The 19,478-nt window shown below is 42.2% G+C and overlaps 2 protein-coding genes across 4 annotated transcripts in view; both read right to left on the reverse strand.

Annotated features, from left to right (window-relative positions):
- LOC102022771 (keratin-associated protein 2-1-like) overlaps window positions 1-14,998 on the reverse strand; it is a 24,083-nt gene extending 9,085 nt beyond the window's left edge. The window contains exon 1 of one of the 3 annotated variants that reach the window (XM_013519178.1): window positions 12,971-14,998. In XM_013519178.1, coding sequence (XP_013374632.1) covers window positions 12,971-13,111 — 141 coding nt within the window. In that variant the 5' untranslated portion in view covers window positions 13,112-14,998. Of the gene's footprint in view, window positions 1-12,398 lie in introns of those variants that run through there. The other 2 variants (XM_005394382.1, XM_005394383.1) reach the window with 2 other exon arrangements.
- A 2,859-nt stretch (window positions 14,999-17,857) lies between these two features.
- Window positions 17,858-18,645, reverse strand: LOC102023971 (keratin-associated protein 2-1-like). The gene has a single exon (XM_005394386.2). It carries the CDS (start codon window positions 18,608-18,610, stop codon window positions 18,218-18,220), a length of 393 nt encoding a protein of 130 aa, XP_005394443.1. The 5' UTR covers window positions 18,611-18,645; the 3' UTR covers window positions 17,858-18,217.
- Between the last annotated feature and the right edge of the window lie 833 nt (window positions 18,646-19,478).

Here is a 19,478-nt window from a genome sequence, read left to right on the forward strand (position 1 = left end):
AGACAGGGTCTTGCTATATAGTCCAGGCTGGCCTTGAACTCATAGTGATCCTCCTGCCTCAGCCTCTCAAGTGCTGGGATTACGGGCATGTACTACCATGCCCAGTCTTCCTCTTATGTTTTTATTCCCTACATCTGAGTCTTTTTGTCCCTCTACATCTGAGTCTAACTGTTCATAGCAGTATAGTACAATCTGTAAGGGGCATTGATGAAGGGAGAAATTGTTAAAACAAAAAACTTTTTTTATTTTAAAGAGAATAATAGAAAAAGAACAATAGGAAAATAACAACATAGACAAAAAAAAAACAAAACAAAAACAATGAAAATAATACAGGGTTTTAGAACAAAATAGTAGGAATTAACAGTGGCTGTTATATTACACATTATTATTATTTTGTTGTTGTTGTTGTTGTTTTTCTCTGGTACCAGGAATCAAACTCACGACCTTGCACTTGCCAGGCAGGTGCTGTGCCGCTGAGCTAAATCCCCAGCCCCCACATTATTATTTTCAATGAAGTTGCTCAGATTAGCAGATGTGAACTGCAAGATTGATCAAACCATTAAAGAGAATAAAAAATAAAAACAAAAAAAAATTAGAAACAATACATAGTTCCACTAGACAAGATGGTAGGAATTCACCAGTGGTTGTTATATTGCATATTGTTGTCTTCAAATTAGTTCTTCAGATTACCAGACATAAGCATGCAAAATTAGTCAAAAAGAAAAAAAAATTGGGCATTAAGTGAGCCTTTCAACAAACCATTAGACATTAACATACAGTTATCCCAGCTATATATATTTTTCCCTTCCTTCTTTCTTTCTTTTTCTCCTTTCCCTCATCCCAGTTGTTCCTTCTTTTGAGCAATTTCTTTCCCTTTCATAATATCTATTGTACATTTTGTGTTTTATTTACTCTTTCAGGTTCTTACACTAGGGACACAATATGGTGTTTATACCTGTGGGTCTGATTTATTTCACTTCTGAGTATGGTCTCTAGTTGCATCCATTTACCTATAAAAGCCTTGAATATATCATTTTTTATAGCTGAGTAATACTTCATTGTATAAAAATAACACATCTTTTTATCCATTCCTCAGTTTATGGGCATTTGGGTTGTTTCCAAGATTTAGCTATGACAAATTGTGCTGCTGTAAACATGGGTGCACATGTATTGCTGTGGTATGATGCTTTTAATTCTTCTGTAAAAATACCCAGAAGGGGAATAGCTGGGTTAAGTGGGATTTCTAATCCAAGTTTTGTGAGGAATCTCCACACTGATTTCCACAGTGGCTTCATCAATCTATACTCCCACCAGCAGTGGAGAAGGGTTTCTTTTTCCCCACAGCCTCTCCAGCATTTGTTATTGGTTGATTTCTTAATGATAGCCATTCTTTCTGGGGTGAGATGGAATCTCAGTGTTTTAATTTGAATTTCTCAAATGACTAATGATGTTGAACATTTTTTCATGTATTTATTTGCCATTAATATTTCTTCATCTGAGAAGTGTGTATGCATTTCAGATACCCATTTTTGTATTGGGTCTTTGAATTTTGGGGGCCTGATTTTTTTTAAAATTCTTTATATGTTCTAGATAGGAGTCCTTTGTCTGAGAGGCACTTGGCTAAATATTTTTCCCAATTCGTGGGTTTTCTTTTTACTCTGTTGGTGATTTTTTTGATGTGCAAAAACTTTTCAATAAGATGAGATCCCAGTGGTTGATTCTTTGAAGTATTTCCTGTGCAGGAATTGGTGTTTCTGTTTTAATATTTATGTCTTTGGTCCATTTTGACTTTAGTTTAGTGCATGGTGAAAGACATGGGTCTAGTTTTAGTCTTCAGCATGTGGAAAGCCTGTTTTTTCTGCAGCATTTATTAAAGAGGCTGTCTTTCTTCCAGTGAACTTGTTTGGCCCCTTTGTCAAAGACAGTTTGGCTGAGTGTGTTTGTAGTTGTGTCTGCATCTTCTAATCTGCTCCATTGATCTCAGGTCTGGTTTTTTTTTTTGCTTATACCATGCTGATTTTATCACAGTAGCTCTGTAGTATAATTTCAAGTTAGAGATTGTGATGCCTCCTGCCTTTTCTTTGTTTCCCAGGATTGCTTTTGCTATTCTAGGCCTCTTCTGGTTCCAGATGAATTTTAGGAATGTTTTTTCTAGATCTGTGAGGTATATTAATGGTATTTTAATTGGAATTGCATTGAATCTGTACAATAATTTTGGGAATATGGCCATTTTCACAATGCTAGTTCTTCCTATCCATGAGCAAGGAACATCTTTCTATTTTCTGAAATCCTCTCTGATCTCTTTTCAGAGCACTGTAATTTTCACTGTATAGATTTTTTACTTCCTTTGTTAGGTTGATTCCTAAGTATTTCAGCTTTTTAGATGCTATTGTGAAAGGTATGGATTCCCTACTTTCTCTCTCAGTCTGTTGTTTGTGTACAGGAATGCTATTGATTTTTGAGTGTTGACTTTGTATCCAGCTATGCTCCTGAATTTGGGTATTAAATACAGACGCCTTTTGGTGGAATTTTGGGGGTCTTCTGGATAGAGTATCATGTCATCTGCAAATAATGTTAACTTCACTTCTTACTTCCTATCCTTATTCCTTTTATTTCTCTCGCTTGTGTAAGTGCTCTGGCTAATATTTCCAGAACTATATTGAATAGGAGTGGTGACCACGGATATCTTGGCCTTGTTCCTGATCTTAAAGTGAAAGGTTTCAATTTTTGTCCATTTAGTATGATGTTGGTTGTTAGTTTGTCATAGATGGCTTTTATCAGTTTGAGGTAAACACCATCTATTCTTATTTTCTGTAGGGTTTTTATCATGAATGAATGAGTGTTGGACTTTATCAGAACCTTTTTCTGCATCTATTGAGATGATCATGTGATTTTTGTCTTTGGCTCTGAGAAGAATTGGCATTAAATCTTCTCTAAATTTCTTGTAGAATTCAGCTGTGAATCCATCAGGACCTGGGCTTTTCTTTGATAGTAAGTTTTTTAAATACATTTTCAATTTTGCTGGCTGATACTGAGTTATTCAGGATCTTTATATTTTCTTCATTCAACTTTGGTAATTCCTAGGTATCTAGGAATCTGTCCATTTCCTCTGTATTTTCCATCCTATGAGAGTAAGATTTTCTAAGTAGGTACTGATGATCTTCTTAATTTCTATAGGATTTGTAGTGATTTCATCCCTTTCATTTTTTATTGCATAAATTTCAGTTTTTTCTTTCTTTTTTTGATAAGGTTGGCTAGAGGTTTACCAATTTTATTTATTCTTTCAAAGAACCAACTGTTTGACTCATTAGTTCTTTGTATTACTTTTTTAGTCTCCATTGCATTAATTTCTGCTCTGATCTTTATAATTTCCAGCCTTCTTTGGGCTTTGGGCTTGATTCTGTTTTCCTAATGTGAAAATTCACTACTCTAAATTTCCCTCTGGGGACTTTCATTGCATCCCACAGGTTCCTGTAAGTTGTATCTGCATTTTCATTTAATTGTACATATTATTTAATTTCTTCTTTAATTTCATCTGTGACCCATTGCTTGCTCAAGAGAGTGTTATTTAATTTCCATGTGTTTATGGAGTGTTTGTGATTTCTTTTGTCCTTATTTCTAATTTCACTGTACTATGGTCCTATAGTATGCATGGGATAATTTCAATTCCTTTGCATTTACTTACATATGTTCTATGTGCTAGCATATGGTCTATTTTAGAGAATGTCCCATGTGCAGCTGAGAAGAAGGTGTATTCTGATGTTGTTGGGTGGAACACTCTGCAAAGGTCTATTAAGTCTATTTGTTCACAAATTTGATTTAATTCTGTTATTTCTTTGCTGATTTTTTGTCTAGTTGATCTGTGTCTTTGTGACAATGGGGTATTAAAGTCCCCTGTTATAATTGTGCTACTGCCTATTTCATTTTTTATGACTGTTAAAATTTGTCTTATATAGTTGGGTGCTCCTGTGTTTGGTGCATAGATATTTATGATTGTTATCTCTTCCTCTGAAGTTTTCCCCTAACAAGTATATGGAGATCATCTTTATCTCTTTTGGTCATCCTTGGTTTGAAGTTCACATTACCTGCAAACAGAATAGCTACACTCACTTTTTTCTAGGTTCTTGTCACATGGAGTATTGTGCTATGATTTGTGTCTGGATGTCCCCCCAGAGTCATGGGGAAGTTTATGATTGATTCATGGTCCAATGCTGGGATTATAGGTGTGAGTGCTACACCCACCCTGGGGCAGGTAGTTTGCATACAATGTAAGGGAAGGAAAGAGGCTTCTTGCTGCTACTCCTCCCTTTTACCTCTTGTTGCTTTGCTGTTTTCTGCTGCTATGGACTTTTGTCATCTGTTATGTGCCACCCTGCCATGGAGCCAGGAGAGAATAGACTGAAACCTCTACAAACTGTGAGCTAAATGAACCTTTCCTTCCTTAATTTTGGGCATCAGGTATTTTGTCTCAGCAATGAGAAAAATAACCAAGACAATTGTTTTCCATCCTTTGATTTTCAGCCTATGAATTTCCTTTTGAGTTAAATGTGTTTCTTGTATTCATTATATTGTTGGATTTTATTTCTTGATACATCCTGCCAGTCTGCTTCCTTTGATTGGTGAATTGAGGCCATTTACATTGATGGTTATAACTGATATGTATTGGCTTATCTTTGTCATGTTATTTACTTGCTTTTGGTTCCTCCTTTTTGCCTCTGTTTAATTGTTTGCTTTGCTTGGTAGTTCCTTTCTATTGTTGTCCCTGAAATTGTGGTCATTTTTATCTTTCTAGAATACCTTTTAGTACTCTTTGTAGGGTTGATTTAGCACTCATGAATTTCTTCAGTTGCTCTTTATTGTAGAAATATTTTATTTCTCCATTAATTTTGCAGGAGAGTTTTGCAGCATACATCAATCTAGGTTGAAAGTTGTTTTCCTTTAGGAACTGAAATACTTCACTCCAAGCTCTTCTTGACTCAATTATTTGTGTTGAGAAATCTGCCACAATTCTGATGGGCTTTCCTTTATAGGTGATCTATTTCTTTTCTCTAACAGCTTTTACTATTCTGTTCTTTTGCCAAATTTCTGGGATCTTGATCGCTATATGTCTGGGTGTAGATTTATTTTGGTTGTGGGTAATTGGAGTTCTACATGTTTCACTTAACTTTATGTCCAATTCTTTTTCCATGCTTGGGAAATTTTCTGCTATTACTTCTGCAAGTAGTCTTTTTATGTCATTTTTGTTGACATCTGCTATTTCATTGACACCTGTTAATCTTACATTGTTTTTCTTTGTTTTGTCTTGCAGCTATTGAATTGTTATTTCCTGGTTCCTTGTTTATTTTTTTAATTTTAAAAATTAAAAAACTGACAAAATGATGAAGACAAAGTCAAAACAGCACAAAAACAACAAAAATGATACATGACCTCAAGACAAAATGATAGAAATTTGCAGTGCTTCCTAAATTACACAGTTCTCTTCAATGAAGTTGCTTAGTCCATTAGACATAAGAATGTAAGTTTGATCAAACAAAAACAGTAACAAGTAAAAACAATAAAAATAATTTTTAAAAAACATTGGAAATGATGCAGAGCTTCACTATGCAAAATGATAGGAGTTCAAGAATGATTCTTATACTGCATATTGTTTTCAGATCAGTCATTCTAATTACTAAATTCAAACATGTAAAATTGGTCAAGAAAAAAGAAAATTTTAAGCATTGACTGTTTCTCTCAATAAACTACAGACATCAGCTGTACACCTATTCCAGCTATCCTTATATATACTATAAATTTTGTTTTTCATTTAAAAAAACAACATAACAGAAACAAATACATAAACAAAACAGCATAGAGAGCAATAAAAATGATACAGATTTTCAAAACATGGTGATAGGATATTAACAATGGTTGTTATACTATACAACGTCCTCTTCAAAATGGTTGCATATATAACCAGATATAGGCAGGCAAGATTGTTCAAACAACCGCACATTCACAGTTCCTTTCAATAAACCCACAGATATTAGTAGTACAATTATCCTAGCTATCCTGTGTATCTATATATACATATTTTCCCCGTTCCTTCTTTCTTTTTCCTGTCCCTTCCTTCATCCCAGTTGCCCCTTCTTATTTGAGCAGTTTCTTTTCCCTTTCACAATATCTAATTTACCTTTCAGATTTTATGTACTCTTTCAGGTGCTTATGGTAGGGAGGAAACACGATGTTTACACATGTGAGTCTGACTTATTTCACTAATGAGTATGGTCTCTAGTTGCATCCATTTGCCTATAAAAGCTTGGAGTTTATCTTTTTTTATACCTGAGTAATACTCCATTGTATAAAAATACCACATCTTTTTTATCCATTTCTCAGTTTATGGACATTTGGGTTGTTTCCAAGATTTAGCTATTACAAATTACATTGCCATAAACATAGGTGCACATATATCACTGTGGTATGATGTTTTCAGTTCTTCTAGAAAAATAGCCAGGAGGGGAATAGCTGGGTTGAATGGGACCTCTAATCCTAGTTTACTGAGGAATCTCCAGATTGATTTCCACAGTGGTTGCACTAGTCTAAACTCCCGCCAACAGTGGAGAAGCGTTCCTTTTTCCCTACAGCCTTGCTGGCATTTGTTGTTGGTTGATTTCTTGATGATAGCCATTCTTTCTGGGGTGAGATGGAATCTCAGTTTTCTTTTAATTGCATTTTTGAATGACTAATGATGTTGAACATTTTTTCATGTATTTATTTGCCATTTGTATTTCTTCATGTGAGAAGTGTGTATTCATCTCAGATGCCCATTTTTGTATTGGGTCTTTGAATTTTGGAGGACTGTTTTTTAAATTCTTTGTATGTTCTAGACAGGAGTCCTTTGTCTGAGGGGCAATTGGCTAAAGAGATCCTTCCTTTCATGATCGTTAGGTGCAATGCTCTCTTCAAGGTCTGAAAGTCTATCTTCAGCTTCATTCAAGTGGTTTTGCCAGCTTTTGATGGAAGTTTTAATTTCCTGGATATCTGTTTGAATCTGTTTCATACACTCTAGTTCTTTCCTATATTGTTCATTCAAGGTTTCCATCATTTTTCTATGCTTCTCTATTTCCTAACCAAGGCCTCCTTAAAAGGGGTGAACAAATCCTTCAATAATAAGAATTCCTTTTTTTAACCTGAGAGATTATTTCTGATCTGATGTCTTCTGTGGCCTGACGGAGTTATTTCTTTACTTCAGTTGCTATCATTTAAGAAATACCAGGTGTGTGAATTACAAGCACTTCTGTGTCATGTCTCCTGGACTTGTTCTGGGTAGGGTGGAGGTCTGAGATTACATTTTGTTCCTTTGGTTTGTCATTTTTGAAGATCCAGAGGTTCTCTGGAGCCCAGCCTCACTCCCATGATGGTGTGGGAATGGCGGGGCAAGGACCTGAATGTCCCCAGTTCTCAGTGTGGCTCCTGCAATGGTGTATGGGGGCAGGGTGCAGTTGCCCATTCTCCTGAAGCTTTCTGGGGTTCAGTTAGCTCCCATGGCAGTGGGGGAGGGGTAGGTGCACAGTCACCAAGGATTCTGTAGATGTCAGGGCTCAGCTTGGCTCCCACATGGTGTTCCCAAAGCTGTCCGAGGTTCAGTCTCACTCCTACAATGGTGCAGGTGTGGGCCAGTCCTGGTCATCTAGGTTTCCCAAGCTGCCCAGTGTTCAACCCAGCTTCCACAAGGGTGCACGGCTGGGCAGATTATGGTCACCAAAGCTCCTAAAACTGTCCAGGACCCACCTGGGGTCCCATGCCTATGGAGGAGGGGTAAGGACACAGTCACCCTGGTTGGTGAAGCTGTCCAGGATTCAGGTCAGCTCTCATGAGGGTGCAGTGGGGGAGTCGCCACTGAGGCCCCTGAAGCTGTCTGGGTCTCCGCTTGGCTCACATGCTGGTGGAGGAGGAGTGAGTGTGGCTCACTGGGGTCCTGAAGTTGTCTAGGGTTCAGCCCAGCTTCCACAAGCATGTGGGGAGTGCAGGAAGGAGAAAACAACTTTTAACCCAGACTAATATATCCTGCCAAAGTATCTTTCAAAGTTGATGGAGAAAAAAGTATTTCCATTACAAAAGCCACCTTAAGAAATTCATGACCATCAAATGAGCTCTCCAAAAAATTCTCAAGGGATATCCTCAAGGAAAAGATAATAATTATAAACTACATTCAACAAACACTGGCACACCCAGCTTCATAAAACAAGTCTTACTGGACAAAAAGGTTAGATAAACATCAATGCAGTCATAATGAGAACCTCAATGCCCTACTATCAAAAAAAGATAACCTAGATAAAGAAAACAAAAAAATAGAGTTGAATCACACTCACTAATAAATCGACTTAATAGCTATCTATCTACAGAGTGTTCCACTCAACAACAGCATGCACTCTCTTCTCAGCAACACATGGAACTTTCTCCAAAATAGACCACATGTTACCAGCCTATGAAACATGTTTAAGTAAACAAAAAAGATTCCAGATTATCCCATGCATATTATCAGATCACACTGCAATAAAACAAACTAGAATTCAATTGCAAAACAAACTGCAGAAAGTATGCAAAAGCACAGAGATTGCACAATGTACTCTTGAATAATCAAAGGGTCACAGAAGAAAAATCGAAGAAGGAACTACATCATTCATAGAATCAAACCTCAATGCCAGTAGAACATATCAGAACTCGTGGGACAAAATGAAAGCAGTCCTAAGAGGGAAATGTATGTCTGCAAATGCCCACATCAGGAAAACAGGGTGAGTCCAAATAACCTAATGACGTACTACATGGTCCTAAATAAATAAGAACAATAGCAATCCAACATAGTACAAGGAAGGAAATTATAAAGATCATAGCATAAATTAATGCACTGAGTCAAAAAATTACAAAGAATCAACAAATTGAAGAGCTGTTTCCCAAAAAAGTAAACAAAATAGACAAACTCTTAGCCAAATTTATCAATGAAATGAGCCAAATTTATCAATGAGATGAATTAGAAGTGAAAAGCATGAAATAACAGTGGACACTGCTGAAATCCAGGTTATTAGTATCTACTTCAAAAACTTGTACTCCAAGAAATTGGAGAATCTAGATGAAGTAGATAAATTCCTAGATGCCTGCAAATCACCAAAAATGAACTGAGAGGGTATAAAAACCCAGTGACAGCAATGGAATTGAGGTAGAAATAAGAAGCCTACTAAGGAAAGCCCAGGACCAGATGGATTCACCACTGAATTCTAGAAGAACTTCGGGGCAAATCTAATGTCAAATTCTCAAACTTTGTAATGAAAGTGAAGGTGTGCTGCTAAGTTCATTCCTGGAAGACAGCATCACTTGGATTCCAAAACCACACAAGGGCTCAACTCAAACAAGAGAACAATGGTCCTATCTTTTAGTGAATGCAGATGCAAAAATCCTCAACAAAATACTGGCAAACAGAGTGCAACAAATTATTGAAAGATTTTACATCCTGACCAAATAGGCTTTATCCCAGGGATACAAGGATGGTTTAATATATGAAAATCAGTAAATGTAATACACTATATAAACAGAAGCAAGGACAATAATCATACTGCAATCTCAATAGATATAAATTAGTCATAATAAAAATTCTGAAGAAAGTAAGTATAGAAGGACATTATATCAATCTAATAAAAGCCACTTATGACAAGCCTACTGTCAAATTCATATCAAATGGGAAAGAACTAAAAGCCTTTTTCTCTAAAATCAGGAACAAGACAAGGATGTCTACTATCACCACTGTTGTTCAACATAGTACTCAAAACTCTAGCCACAGCAGTCAACCAAAAGAAAGAAAGAAGAGGGATACGTATAAGAAAGGAAGAAGTCAAACTATCCACAGATGATACGATCCTTTAAGTGGAAGACACTAAAAATTCCACCAAAGCCTCCTAGAACTAATAAAAAAATTCAGCAGTGTAGCAGAACACAAAATCAACGCACAAAAATCAATAGCATTCCTGTACACCAATAATGAACCCATCAGTGAGGAAAATTAGGAAAATAATACCATTCAGGTAGCTTCAAGAAAAATTAAATGCTTAGGAATTAACCAAAGAAGTGAAAGAGCTCTATAATAAAACTATAGTATTCTGGAAAAGGAGAGTGGAGAGTTATTTCCTGCCGGGGAGTTACAGGAGTATGTCTTAGTGTGTCCCTATGAGTTTTAGTTTTTTGTTTTGTTTTGTTTTGTCTTAGATACATGCTCACTGATTTCCAGGGTTTTCTCTTTCCAAACCAAGGTGAATTTCATTATTTATGTCCTCACTGGGTATCTCTGAGTTCTGTTTCAAGCATGAAACATAATGAAGGACAGGCATAAAGTTGTTCTTCGTCACATTCCTACGAGGTAGGTATTAATAGAAGTTCAAGGTCATACCTCTCATAAGCATGGGAATCGATACTTACTATAAAAACATCTATAAGAAAACTGTTTGTAACCCCAAAGGGCTGAAGAATGAATGATGGGGATCACATGTCCAAGCGTTAACCAGTGTCTGCATTATTTTGGAATTTTAATGGTGTATTTACTTCTAAAACAATTGTGATTTGTGACATGCTTAATTTTTAGAGTCATCTGCAAGGACTCTGTATCTAACCAATATCCTCAGGAATTTCAAGAGTTATTATCCACTTAGCCTTCTGAAAACAACAAAACATACCTTAAGAACATAATTAAGTGATTACAGGGGTATGTGAACAAAGCCATCAATGTGGTGAGGACGGTGGTGAACCTAAGCCTGTCTAGATGATGGTTGCCATCTGCCAATGTAGCAAAGCCTTTGTGACCCCAGTGGAACCGGCTTCAGCTCGCGTCCTGTCCACTCCCAGGGTCCCACCATGCTGTGTGCTAGCCTCCGCCCCTTCCTGCTTACAGGGCTGTTTTTCATTGCTTCAAACTGTTGGGACCTGTTGAAAAAATTATGTCACTAACCATTTTGTTGCTCTGGCCCCTGGAGATGCATGGGCCTCTTTTTTTCTGTACAAGTCTGTCTAGATCTGGACTTGAGGGCTCAAAGTCACTCCTTACCGAGCATACCTGGGCCTGCATCAGCCACTGTGGCCGGCCCTGGCGTGGGTTTCCTATGGAAACCAACAAGATCCAATAATAATGATGAGTTCTGGAGAAGAGACTAAGATAAATCAAAGAAGGAGAATTCTGAGAAGAGAAGAGATGTAGTTAGAGAATTTTATAAGTGGTGATCAAGAATACGTAGAAAGAAATTAGACTTGTAAGCTTACCCCTTGGTGGCTATCAACCCTTTAATAAAGGGAAAACTCCACTGCGTGTCTATTGAAAATGTAAAGGTTTTAAATAAAATAGGTTTCTGGTTGGGTGATTTTTACCATATTTTAAGAACATGGTAAGAAAAATACTTTTCTTAATGCAGTAGCTTATTGTTTTATTGCAAGAAGGCACAGGTCCAAAATGGGGAGAGAGAAACCTGGGGTGGAATGATGGTGTGTTCCTTCCAACACTCATAGAACTTATTTATTCAACAAATAACGTCTTATTATAGTGTGTGTGCCAGCTATTGTGTGAGTCTGTAGGGATCCAAAGTCAATCAATATGGTCCTGTCACACAACTTGTTTACCTTTGAGCAGGCAGTAGAGACGTCTCAGTGTACGAGAAGCACATTACAAAGCACACTCCAGACAACCCACTCGGATTAGATTCAGGAAATTCAGAATCTGTTTCTTGGAGAAACAATACATGTTTGTCTTCCTGGACACCTGAAGGTGTCTATCAAGAAGAAAACCATTTCCCATGTGGGTTCATGGGATCACTGTCTCAACCACATTGTCCGGGTAAAATGAATATGGAATTCATAGCTAGGATGGGTCCAGCCAAGACTACATTCCTGTCTGCCTTTACAGCCCAGCCACTGCACTGGAAGCAGAACTGGTCCTGGGGGTGCAGGTGGGAACCATGGAGGGTGGGGTGGTGGCTGTTCAGCCTCGGGAGTGAGAGCTCGGGAATGCCCAGGCACCCTCAGACAGAATCACTGCAGTTTGCTACTCTGGGGAGCAAATGGAGCTGTGACTTGGGCCTCCTTCCCTTCCTCATGGGCACAGATCACCCAGCAGTCAAGTTCCTCGACCTGCTGCAATCCCCGTTTGCTTCCCATGAGCACAAAACCCAAGGCTTGAAATAGAAAGGTGTCTGTGTCACAGGAGCTGATTTGGTTACTGGAATTCCTACTAAAGTGGCAGGCCCTGTACCCAAACTCTTCTTACAGTAAAGCTCAAAATACAACCGTAAGAAAATCCTTCTCTTGGTGCACCTGATTCTGCATACCATAATTTATGCTGAAAACGAGCGGAAGATTAAGAAACAATAACAAATTGTTTTCTCAGAAATAAAACTTTATTTTTTACCATGCATCAAAATAATAGCCTGAAGGAAAAAGTCTGCCACTGGGGAGACTTAAATTTGTAGAAAAATATGACGGGTCAGTGAGACAGAGACTCACGCAATAGGTGCTTCAATCTTTGGTTATGCATGTGTTTAAGGCAAGGATTCAAACGATGGGAGCTGGGATTCTTCTACTGTCGTCAGACGGGGCCAGGATAAGCTGCGTAATTATGTAGGGCACTCGCCGTCTGACCCAGCAGGTGTGGTCTCCAGAAGTATGTGTGACTTTCCCCAAAGCCAGGCATGCAGTGACCATGGGGAGCTCAGCAGCAGCAGGGGTCAAGGCTGGAGCCCCTGCAGGTCACACGGCACGGAGCAGGCTGGCAGCACGGAGGGCGGCAGCAGGGTGCCTGCACGCTCACCGGCTGGCAGCAGGTGGACGCCCAGCAGCAGGGCCTGCACACCACGGCCGTGCACGACGACGGGCAGCAGGTGATGGGGCGGCAGCAGCCCTCCTGCAGGCCGCAGGGGTCGCAGCACACGGGCCTGGGGCAGGGCTCGACGATGGGGCGCGTGTAGCGGGGCACGCAGCTCACGGGCCGGCACACGGTGGTCTGGCAGGACACGGGACGGCAGCAGCAGGGGTCGCGGCCGCAGCAGGGCTGCAGGCAGCCACCCCCGCAGCTCAGGGAGGAGAAGGAGCCGCAGCAGGACATGGTGGAGGCGGGTGGAGAGGTGGAGGCGCGGGAGGAGCTGGTTCTCAGAACTGATGCCCTCCTCCCGGGCTGGGGCCTTTATATACCCTGGCCGGGGCTCCTGACCTTTTGGACTCAAGGTCATTTCCTGGAGTAGTGGCTCGATTTGGTCCCTGAGGGAGCAATTCCAAGCCCAGGAAGGGTGCTCCCCTTTCTACTTGCCAGCTGTTTCACTTGAGGTGAATACTTGGTGACTGATATCATCAGAAGCATTGCTCATCAGTTGGCCTGTCCTTCCGGGCCACCATGACACTTTCCTCTTGTTGCGGGCCAGGGACTGAGACGTTTGAGTCATAATCTGGTCTCTAATTGGCATCAAGGTGAAGCAAGTATTCCTAGAAGGCTGAAGTGGCTCATTAGAGGTGTGCATCTCTTCTGCTTTGGCAAAGATGGCCAACGCTTCTGGAAAACAACATATTGCTTCCCTTCCTTTGTGCGAGAAAGTAGTCACCGAGGCCACTGCAGTGACTGTGCTCCTGTGTGAGTCGGCCAGTAATGATAACAATCACAGTCACTGTGAGCAGATGCTCCACAAACAGTGCTTTACTATTTGGGGGTGGAGAAAGAAAAATAGATTCTGAGTGGTTTCCTATCACGCAGTCATCACAAAGTTTGGGAAGGTGAAACAGACGTAGACAAAGCAATTAACTAATGGAGAACAGCATTTCATGGATCAACAAAGTCAAATGAAAGGAGGGTTTTATTCCTAATGTTCCTTTCGAATGCTCTTCCCTGATTAGATTCTTGGGTAGAAAATTGAAGTTGGGGTAGTCCTTGCTTCCTGGGCATGATACAAGTGCCCTGTATTACATTCTTGAAAGTCTATTGAGGGTGTGCATGCAGGAATCCATTATCTTCTGTTACAGAGTGGTTTGTTGACTGAGGATCTTGAGCGGTTTTGCAGTGTGAGATGGGGTTATAAGAAGACTAGGCAAATTCAGTGACTGATAAAGTAGGTTTACTTTTTCCCATCATAGCTAAGAATGTACGTGCAGGATGTAAACAAGGAGAGGATGGAGACAAAAGGTGGCGTGGTCCAAGGGTGACTGATGCCCTTCACACCGAAGATGTGTGTGCTTCGGTTTGCATGCTCCTCTTCCATGCTGTCTTTGTCCACCTTCATCCGGACTCTTGAGACCTTTGAGATTCAGACCCACCATGGTCTATCAAATTTCTTGAAAGATCAGATTTGTGCAGTGATTTCTCCAAAGCCATTCAGACAAAGCAGTGACAAGTCTTCAACAGTTGCAGAGGTCTTCCACTGAGCATAAACGCTGATGAGTGGCTCCTCATCCCTCTTCCCCAAAACAGTGAACACATAGCAGCTTTTATGAAAAATTCTATTCTACCCAGTGAAATAAAATCAGCATTTTTTTATTTATGGCTGGGCCTGCCGTAAGTTGGCTTAGGATAGATAAATACACCCGGATACTAGGAACAAGAATAAGTCTGTAAGTCTATTGGTTTTGTTAATGAATTAAAGGACGTGGTATTAAGACATTTTGCTTTCTAGAGTCATAGACTCTCAGAAAGTTTTCTGCTCCAAGTCACATCAGTAAGGAGAAAACTCTTATCTTGACAGAAGCTCAGTCACTCTGAAACAAGGAAGTAGCCCCAATATCCAAGTGGGGGGCAGAGTTTCAAGTAAGAGATTTTCAGACACAATATTGCCCGTTTATGTTAACTGCATCATTTCCATCAAAAGAGATTCAGTCCTGAGGTTGATTCTGCTGCCAATAGCCTGCGCAAAGCAACTTTGAGCCTGTACAAACCCACCTCCTGGGCTGTTTCCAGAACTCTAAGCTGCAAATCCTGTAATGGCATCTTTCTTCCCTCGGTGACCTGCTGTGCGGCTCCTTTGTTATCGCACACTGAGACACGTCAGATGCCAGGCGAGGGGTGTGCCCCCAGTCTTTATGACACGGGGCTTTTGCAGTCGTATTATTCCAGTGCCACACATTCTGCAAGATCATAATCACCAGCAGAAACAAGTAATACTAACTATAGTAATCATCGTGGGATTCTTGTGTTGAGTTGGGGGAGAAAAAGTAGTGATGTTGATTTTTGTGACAAAGAGCCACGTATGTCCTCCTCTTCGTAGTTTCATGTGTTGTTTTGTTAGTAACTAGTTTTTTGGGGGGCATCACTGGATATCAGGAAACTTCTAAGATTTTCAAAACAGAATATGTATTTCCTGGGGATTTCATTCTCAGAAGTAATCTTAAAATTATTCTCCAATCATAAGAGTCAGTGGGAGGTTGAGGGGGGAAAGGGCAAAGGGCAAATAGAAATGATGAAAAAGGATTCAAATCCCTGCCCCACATTTAGCAGTTGTCTTGAGAACAGATGACTTACACACTCCCAGCCTCTGCTGCTTCATCTGTGAAATGGGCGAGTCTTCAGAGTCTGGTGTTCTCCTCGACTGGTTTGTTACAAAATCCACACAAACATGGAAGACAGAAGGATGACTATGATTCATTAAAAAGAGAAACTATTTTAGTAGGAAAGGACAGAAACACAATGATCAGGAACTTGTGAGATTTGTGTTTCTGGAATTTAAAAAAATATAAGCGTATCATGTAAGTGGTTTAGATATTTGTCTGAGTAAAGTCAGGGAAACTCTTTGGGGGCTAGATAATCCTTTGGGGATCTTACTGTTTTTAGCTGTTTGATTTCTTCGGATGGGTCAGTGTGAAAGAAGGAATCTAGCAGGTACACCTAGCACACCCAGCTGTCTTTTCTGTGGATGCTAAACTCCTACTTACAGATCTTGTAGTCTACAATTCGTTCCTGTGGACTTATTCAATTGAATTTACAGTACTCTTTTATTCCAGCACAACCTCAGTTTGACACCCAATTGAAGTTTTGACCATCTTTACTATAGTCATCAAGAATATATTTCTACCAGTGGACGTGGACCATCCTGGGAAAAAACAGTCAATGTGTGGTCAGTGAAGTCTTCTCCCTAATTCTTCCCGACTCAGTGACCTGTTGAGTTGCACACAGCATCTCTTTTGCTCCTGTCCGATATGGTGGTGCTTGGATGCACTGTGGGTACTATAAATGAATGGTGCTAGCGCCTACTGTGTGCTGGGCACGTCACATGCATAAAGTAATTTAACTTTCCCAGCAATCCACAGTGATAAATGTTAACTTTCCCATTTTGAAGATAGGAGACGTGAGGTTCAAATAAGTTAAGTTACACTGACGCTGAAGTTTTTACTTGGACTAAATATCCTACCTTTTAGAATTTTTGTTGTAAAGACGATTTCCTTCCAATTTAGTTTGATTCAGCGAACAGGAAAGAAGTATCAACTGTATACCAAGCGCTCTGAACTCAAGACTGGGAGCCAAAATCGATAAAACTGTAGTTCCTTCCTTGACAGCAGAGAAGTAACCTCAATATGGTGTGTTATAGGGAAGGAGGAAAGCTCAGGATGCTGCCGGAGCGCTTCATCCAGCTATTGGATGTTTGTGCGTGTGTGTGCGTGTGCTTGTGTGTGTTTGTTTGTGGAGAAGGCAGAGATGAATCATGGAAATGAATCAGGCAGATAAAGAAAGTGAAGCGGAAGAAAAGATGAAAGAAAGTTCTAGATAAATGAAAAATCACAAGCAAGAGCAAAGACGCATGGAGCTGGGAAAGTTCAGCAACTGTGAGAAGCTCAGGGCTGCTTGGAGCACAACCGGGCATGGAGCGGGTGGTGAGACGCAGATCTGTAGAGCGGGCAGAAGATCAGGACAGGGGAGCCGACTGGACGAGTGTGGGTCCCGGGTGACCAGGCCCTCTCTCGTCTTCCTCATCCCCTCCATCTCCAAAGCTTCCCTCTCTTCCTGACCTCACCTCCCCTGCTCCACTTTTCAGTCAGTCCCATGTCTGTCCTTCCTTTCTTGCCTCTTTGTAATTGAGGTAGACATTTCTGCCCCGCCCACAGCAAGCCCATCACCTACAGATCTACAGATCTGTAGATCTACAGCCCATCACCCTTCCATCTGCAGATGCTCCGCCGCCTCACTGAGCCCTCGGTTACAGCCTGGCAGGTGCTATTTCAATCTCATTGCTGTATCACCCTCTTCGCTTAATGGTGAGTGTCTTCTTATGACTTGTTCCAGAGCAAATTCTGGATGAATTCCAGTCCCACACATTCCAGGGCTGCCTGTGAAGCCTGCAAGAACTCAAATCCAGGTCTTCCTCAGAGACCGAGATCCCGAAATTCTAATCTGTGTGAGAGTCACGTAGAAGTGACGATGAAAAAGCACACGCTTGGATCCTGTCCCCAGAGGTTTTAACTCGGAAGGTTTGGTCTGGGGCCTAAGTGTGTGCATTCTAACAAATGTCCAGGAGATTCTGAAATGGGTGATGCACGGACCACACTTTGAAAGTCAGTGTTCTAGGCACCTACGGAGCCAAGCTAGGCTGTGCTGGTCAGCGTCCTGCCAGTGGCCACTCCGGGGGTGGAAACACCACTTCCACTCGTTCTACTGCCCTTTCCTGGCACTGTCCACATAAACGTCCAACCCAGCAGACTGTCTGTACCTGAGCTGCAGAGGATGTAGCTGGTTCCTCACTAATCAGGCAGGACCTGAGGGTGGAGGTCCTGCCCATGCATTGCTGAATGCTGAGTGAGTGGGATATTTCTGGGTAACGTTTCCCTTCGGTTACACTTTTGACCCTTGCGCAGATTCTACAGTCCTGCTCACTGCGCAGAGTAAGGAGCACACGGTACTGAACGACCCAGGGAGCAGGGAGGATTTGCTCTGCCAGGAGACTTCAGTTTATTGACAACAGTGTGCAACACATTACAAAAGGTGAGGGTTCGAGCACCCCTCACCGCCAGGGCTCAGGGTGGGTTTGCGAGGCCCATTCTGGAGGCTTTTCATCCTACGTGGCCCATCCATGGTGACATCTGATGCAGACCCTGGGAGTGTGGTGGAGGGTGGCGAAGATCTCGTGTGGGTGGTAGCATGTGAAACTGCTGTCACTTCACGGAGAAAAAAATTTTTTTCCACTTGATTAAAAGGCCAGACAAATGCTCAGGCCTCTTCTGCTGCCGTGTGAGGGGCTGGGGCTCAGCAGCGGCAGGGGTCAAGGCTGGGGCCCCTGCAGGTCACACGGCACGGCGCAGGCCGGCAGCACGGAGGGCGGCAGCAGGGAGCCTGCACGCTCACCGGCTGGCAGCAGGTGGACGCCCAGCAGCAGGGCCGGCACACCACGGCCGTGCACGACGACGGGCAGCAGGTGATGGGGCGGCAGCAGCCCTCCTGCAGGCCGCAGGGGTCGCAGCACACGGGCCTGGGGCAGGGCTCGACGATGGGGCGCGTGTAGCGGGGCACGCAGCTCACGGGCCGGCACACGGTGGTCTGGCAGGACACGGGGCGGCAGCAGCAGGGGTCGCGGCCGCAGCAGGGCTGCAGGCAGCCGCCCCCGCAGCTCAGGGAGGAGAAGGAGCCGCAGCAGGACATGGTGGAGGCGGGTGGAGAGGTGGAGGCGCGGGAGGAGCTGGTTCTCAGGGTTGATGTCCTCCTCCCTGGCTGGGGCCTTTATATACCCTGGCTGGGGCTCGCGATCTTCTGGACCCAAGGTCACTCCTCGTTAATGTTCTGGCCAATGAAGTGAGGAGTTGGCCTTGACTCATGACACTTGTGGTCACTCCCACCTCAGAGGCATCCATGTACACACAGCCCAAAAATAGTCCTTCATTTCCTTGTATTGTTTATTTACCAGGTTTAGACGTCGGATTCAATCCTGGTGAATTTGCCTCTAAAATATTTCTGACCCGCAAGAGAGAAAAGAATGTGTTTTGAGATGGAGTGTCTAATCCCTCTGCTCCTTGCACCTGACCTCAGCGGTTCAGCCCTCGCCTTCAAAGCCTCTGCGGGTTGCCTCCCACGCAGTGACTGGCTTCCTTCACCCTCGGAGGGGACAGTCACAGGTTAATAGCATCACTCCAGGCTGACCATCGGCAGCTGTTCTGGAGATGCCCTCCCGTCACTCACACAGGGCTGCTTGTGGCTTCTCAGAGCGCATGGAACGCCCGCCCCGCCTGGCTGGTTGAGTCACTCTCTCTTGAGGAGGGCCCTGGCCTTCCTGCCTGGGTTGTTGATGTCTCCTCCTTCACCTGGGACACCCTCCTCATCCTCCCAGCCCCAGCTCAGCGTCCACCTGGATTGTTAAAACCTGCCGCAAAGACTCAGCGCGTTCACTGCAGTTTGACCCTTGCAGTGTATTTAGGATCTGTCCTGCCACCTGCGGAGTCTTGGCAAAGACCGTAGACAGTGTGTAGTTCTCTTCTCCCACTGTCCAGCCCAGGGAGGCCGCAGGGAGAAGTCT

This window comes from Chinchilla lanigera, unplaced genomic scaffold (genome assembly GCF_000276665.1).
Source record: "Chinchilla lanigera isolate Chin_1 unplaced genomic scaffold, ChiLan1.0 scaffold00050, whole genome shotgun sequence".
In the NCBI taxonomy this organism is placed as follows: Eukaryota; Metazoa; Chordata; class Mammalia; order Rodentia; family Chinchillidae; genus Chinchilla; species Chinchilla lanigera.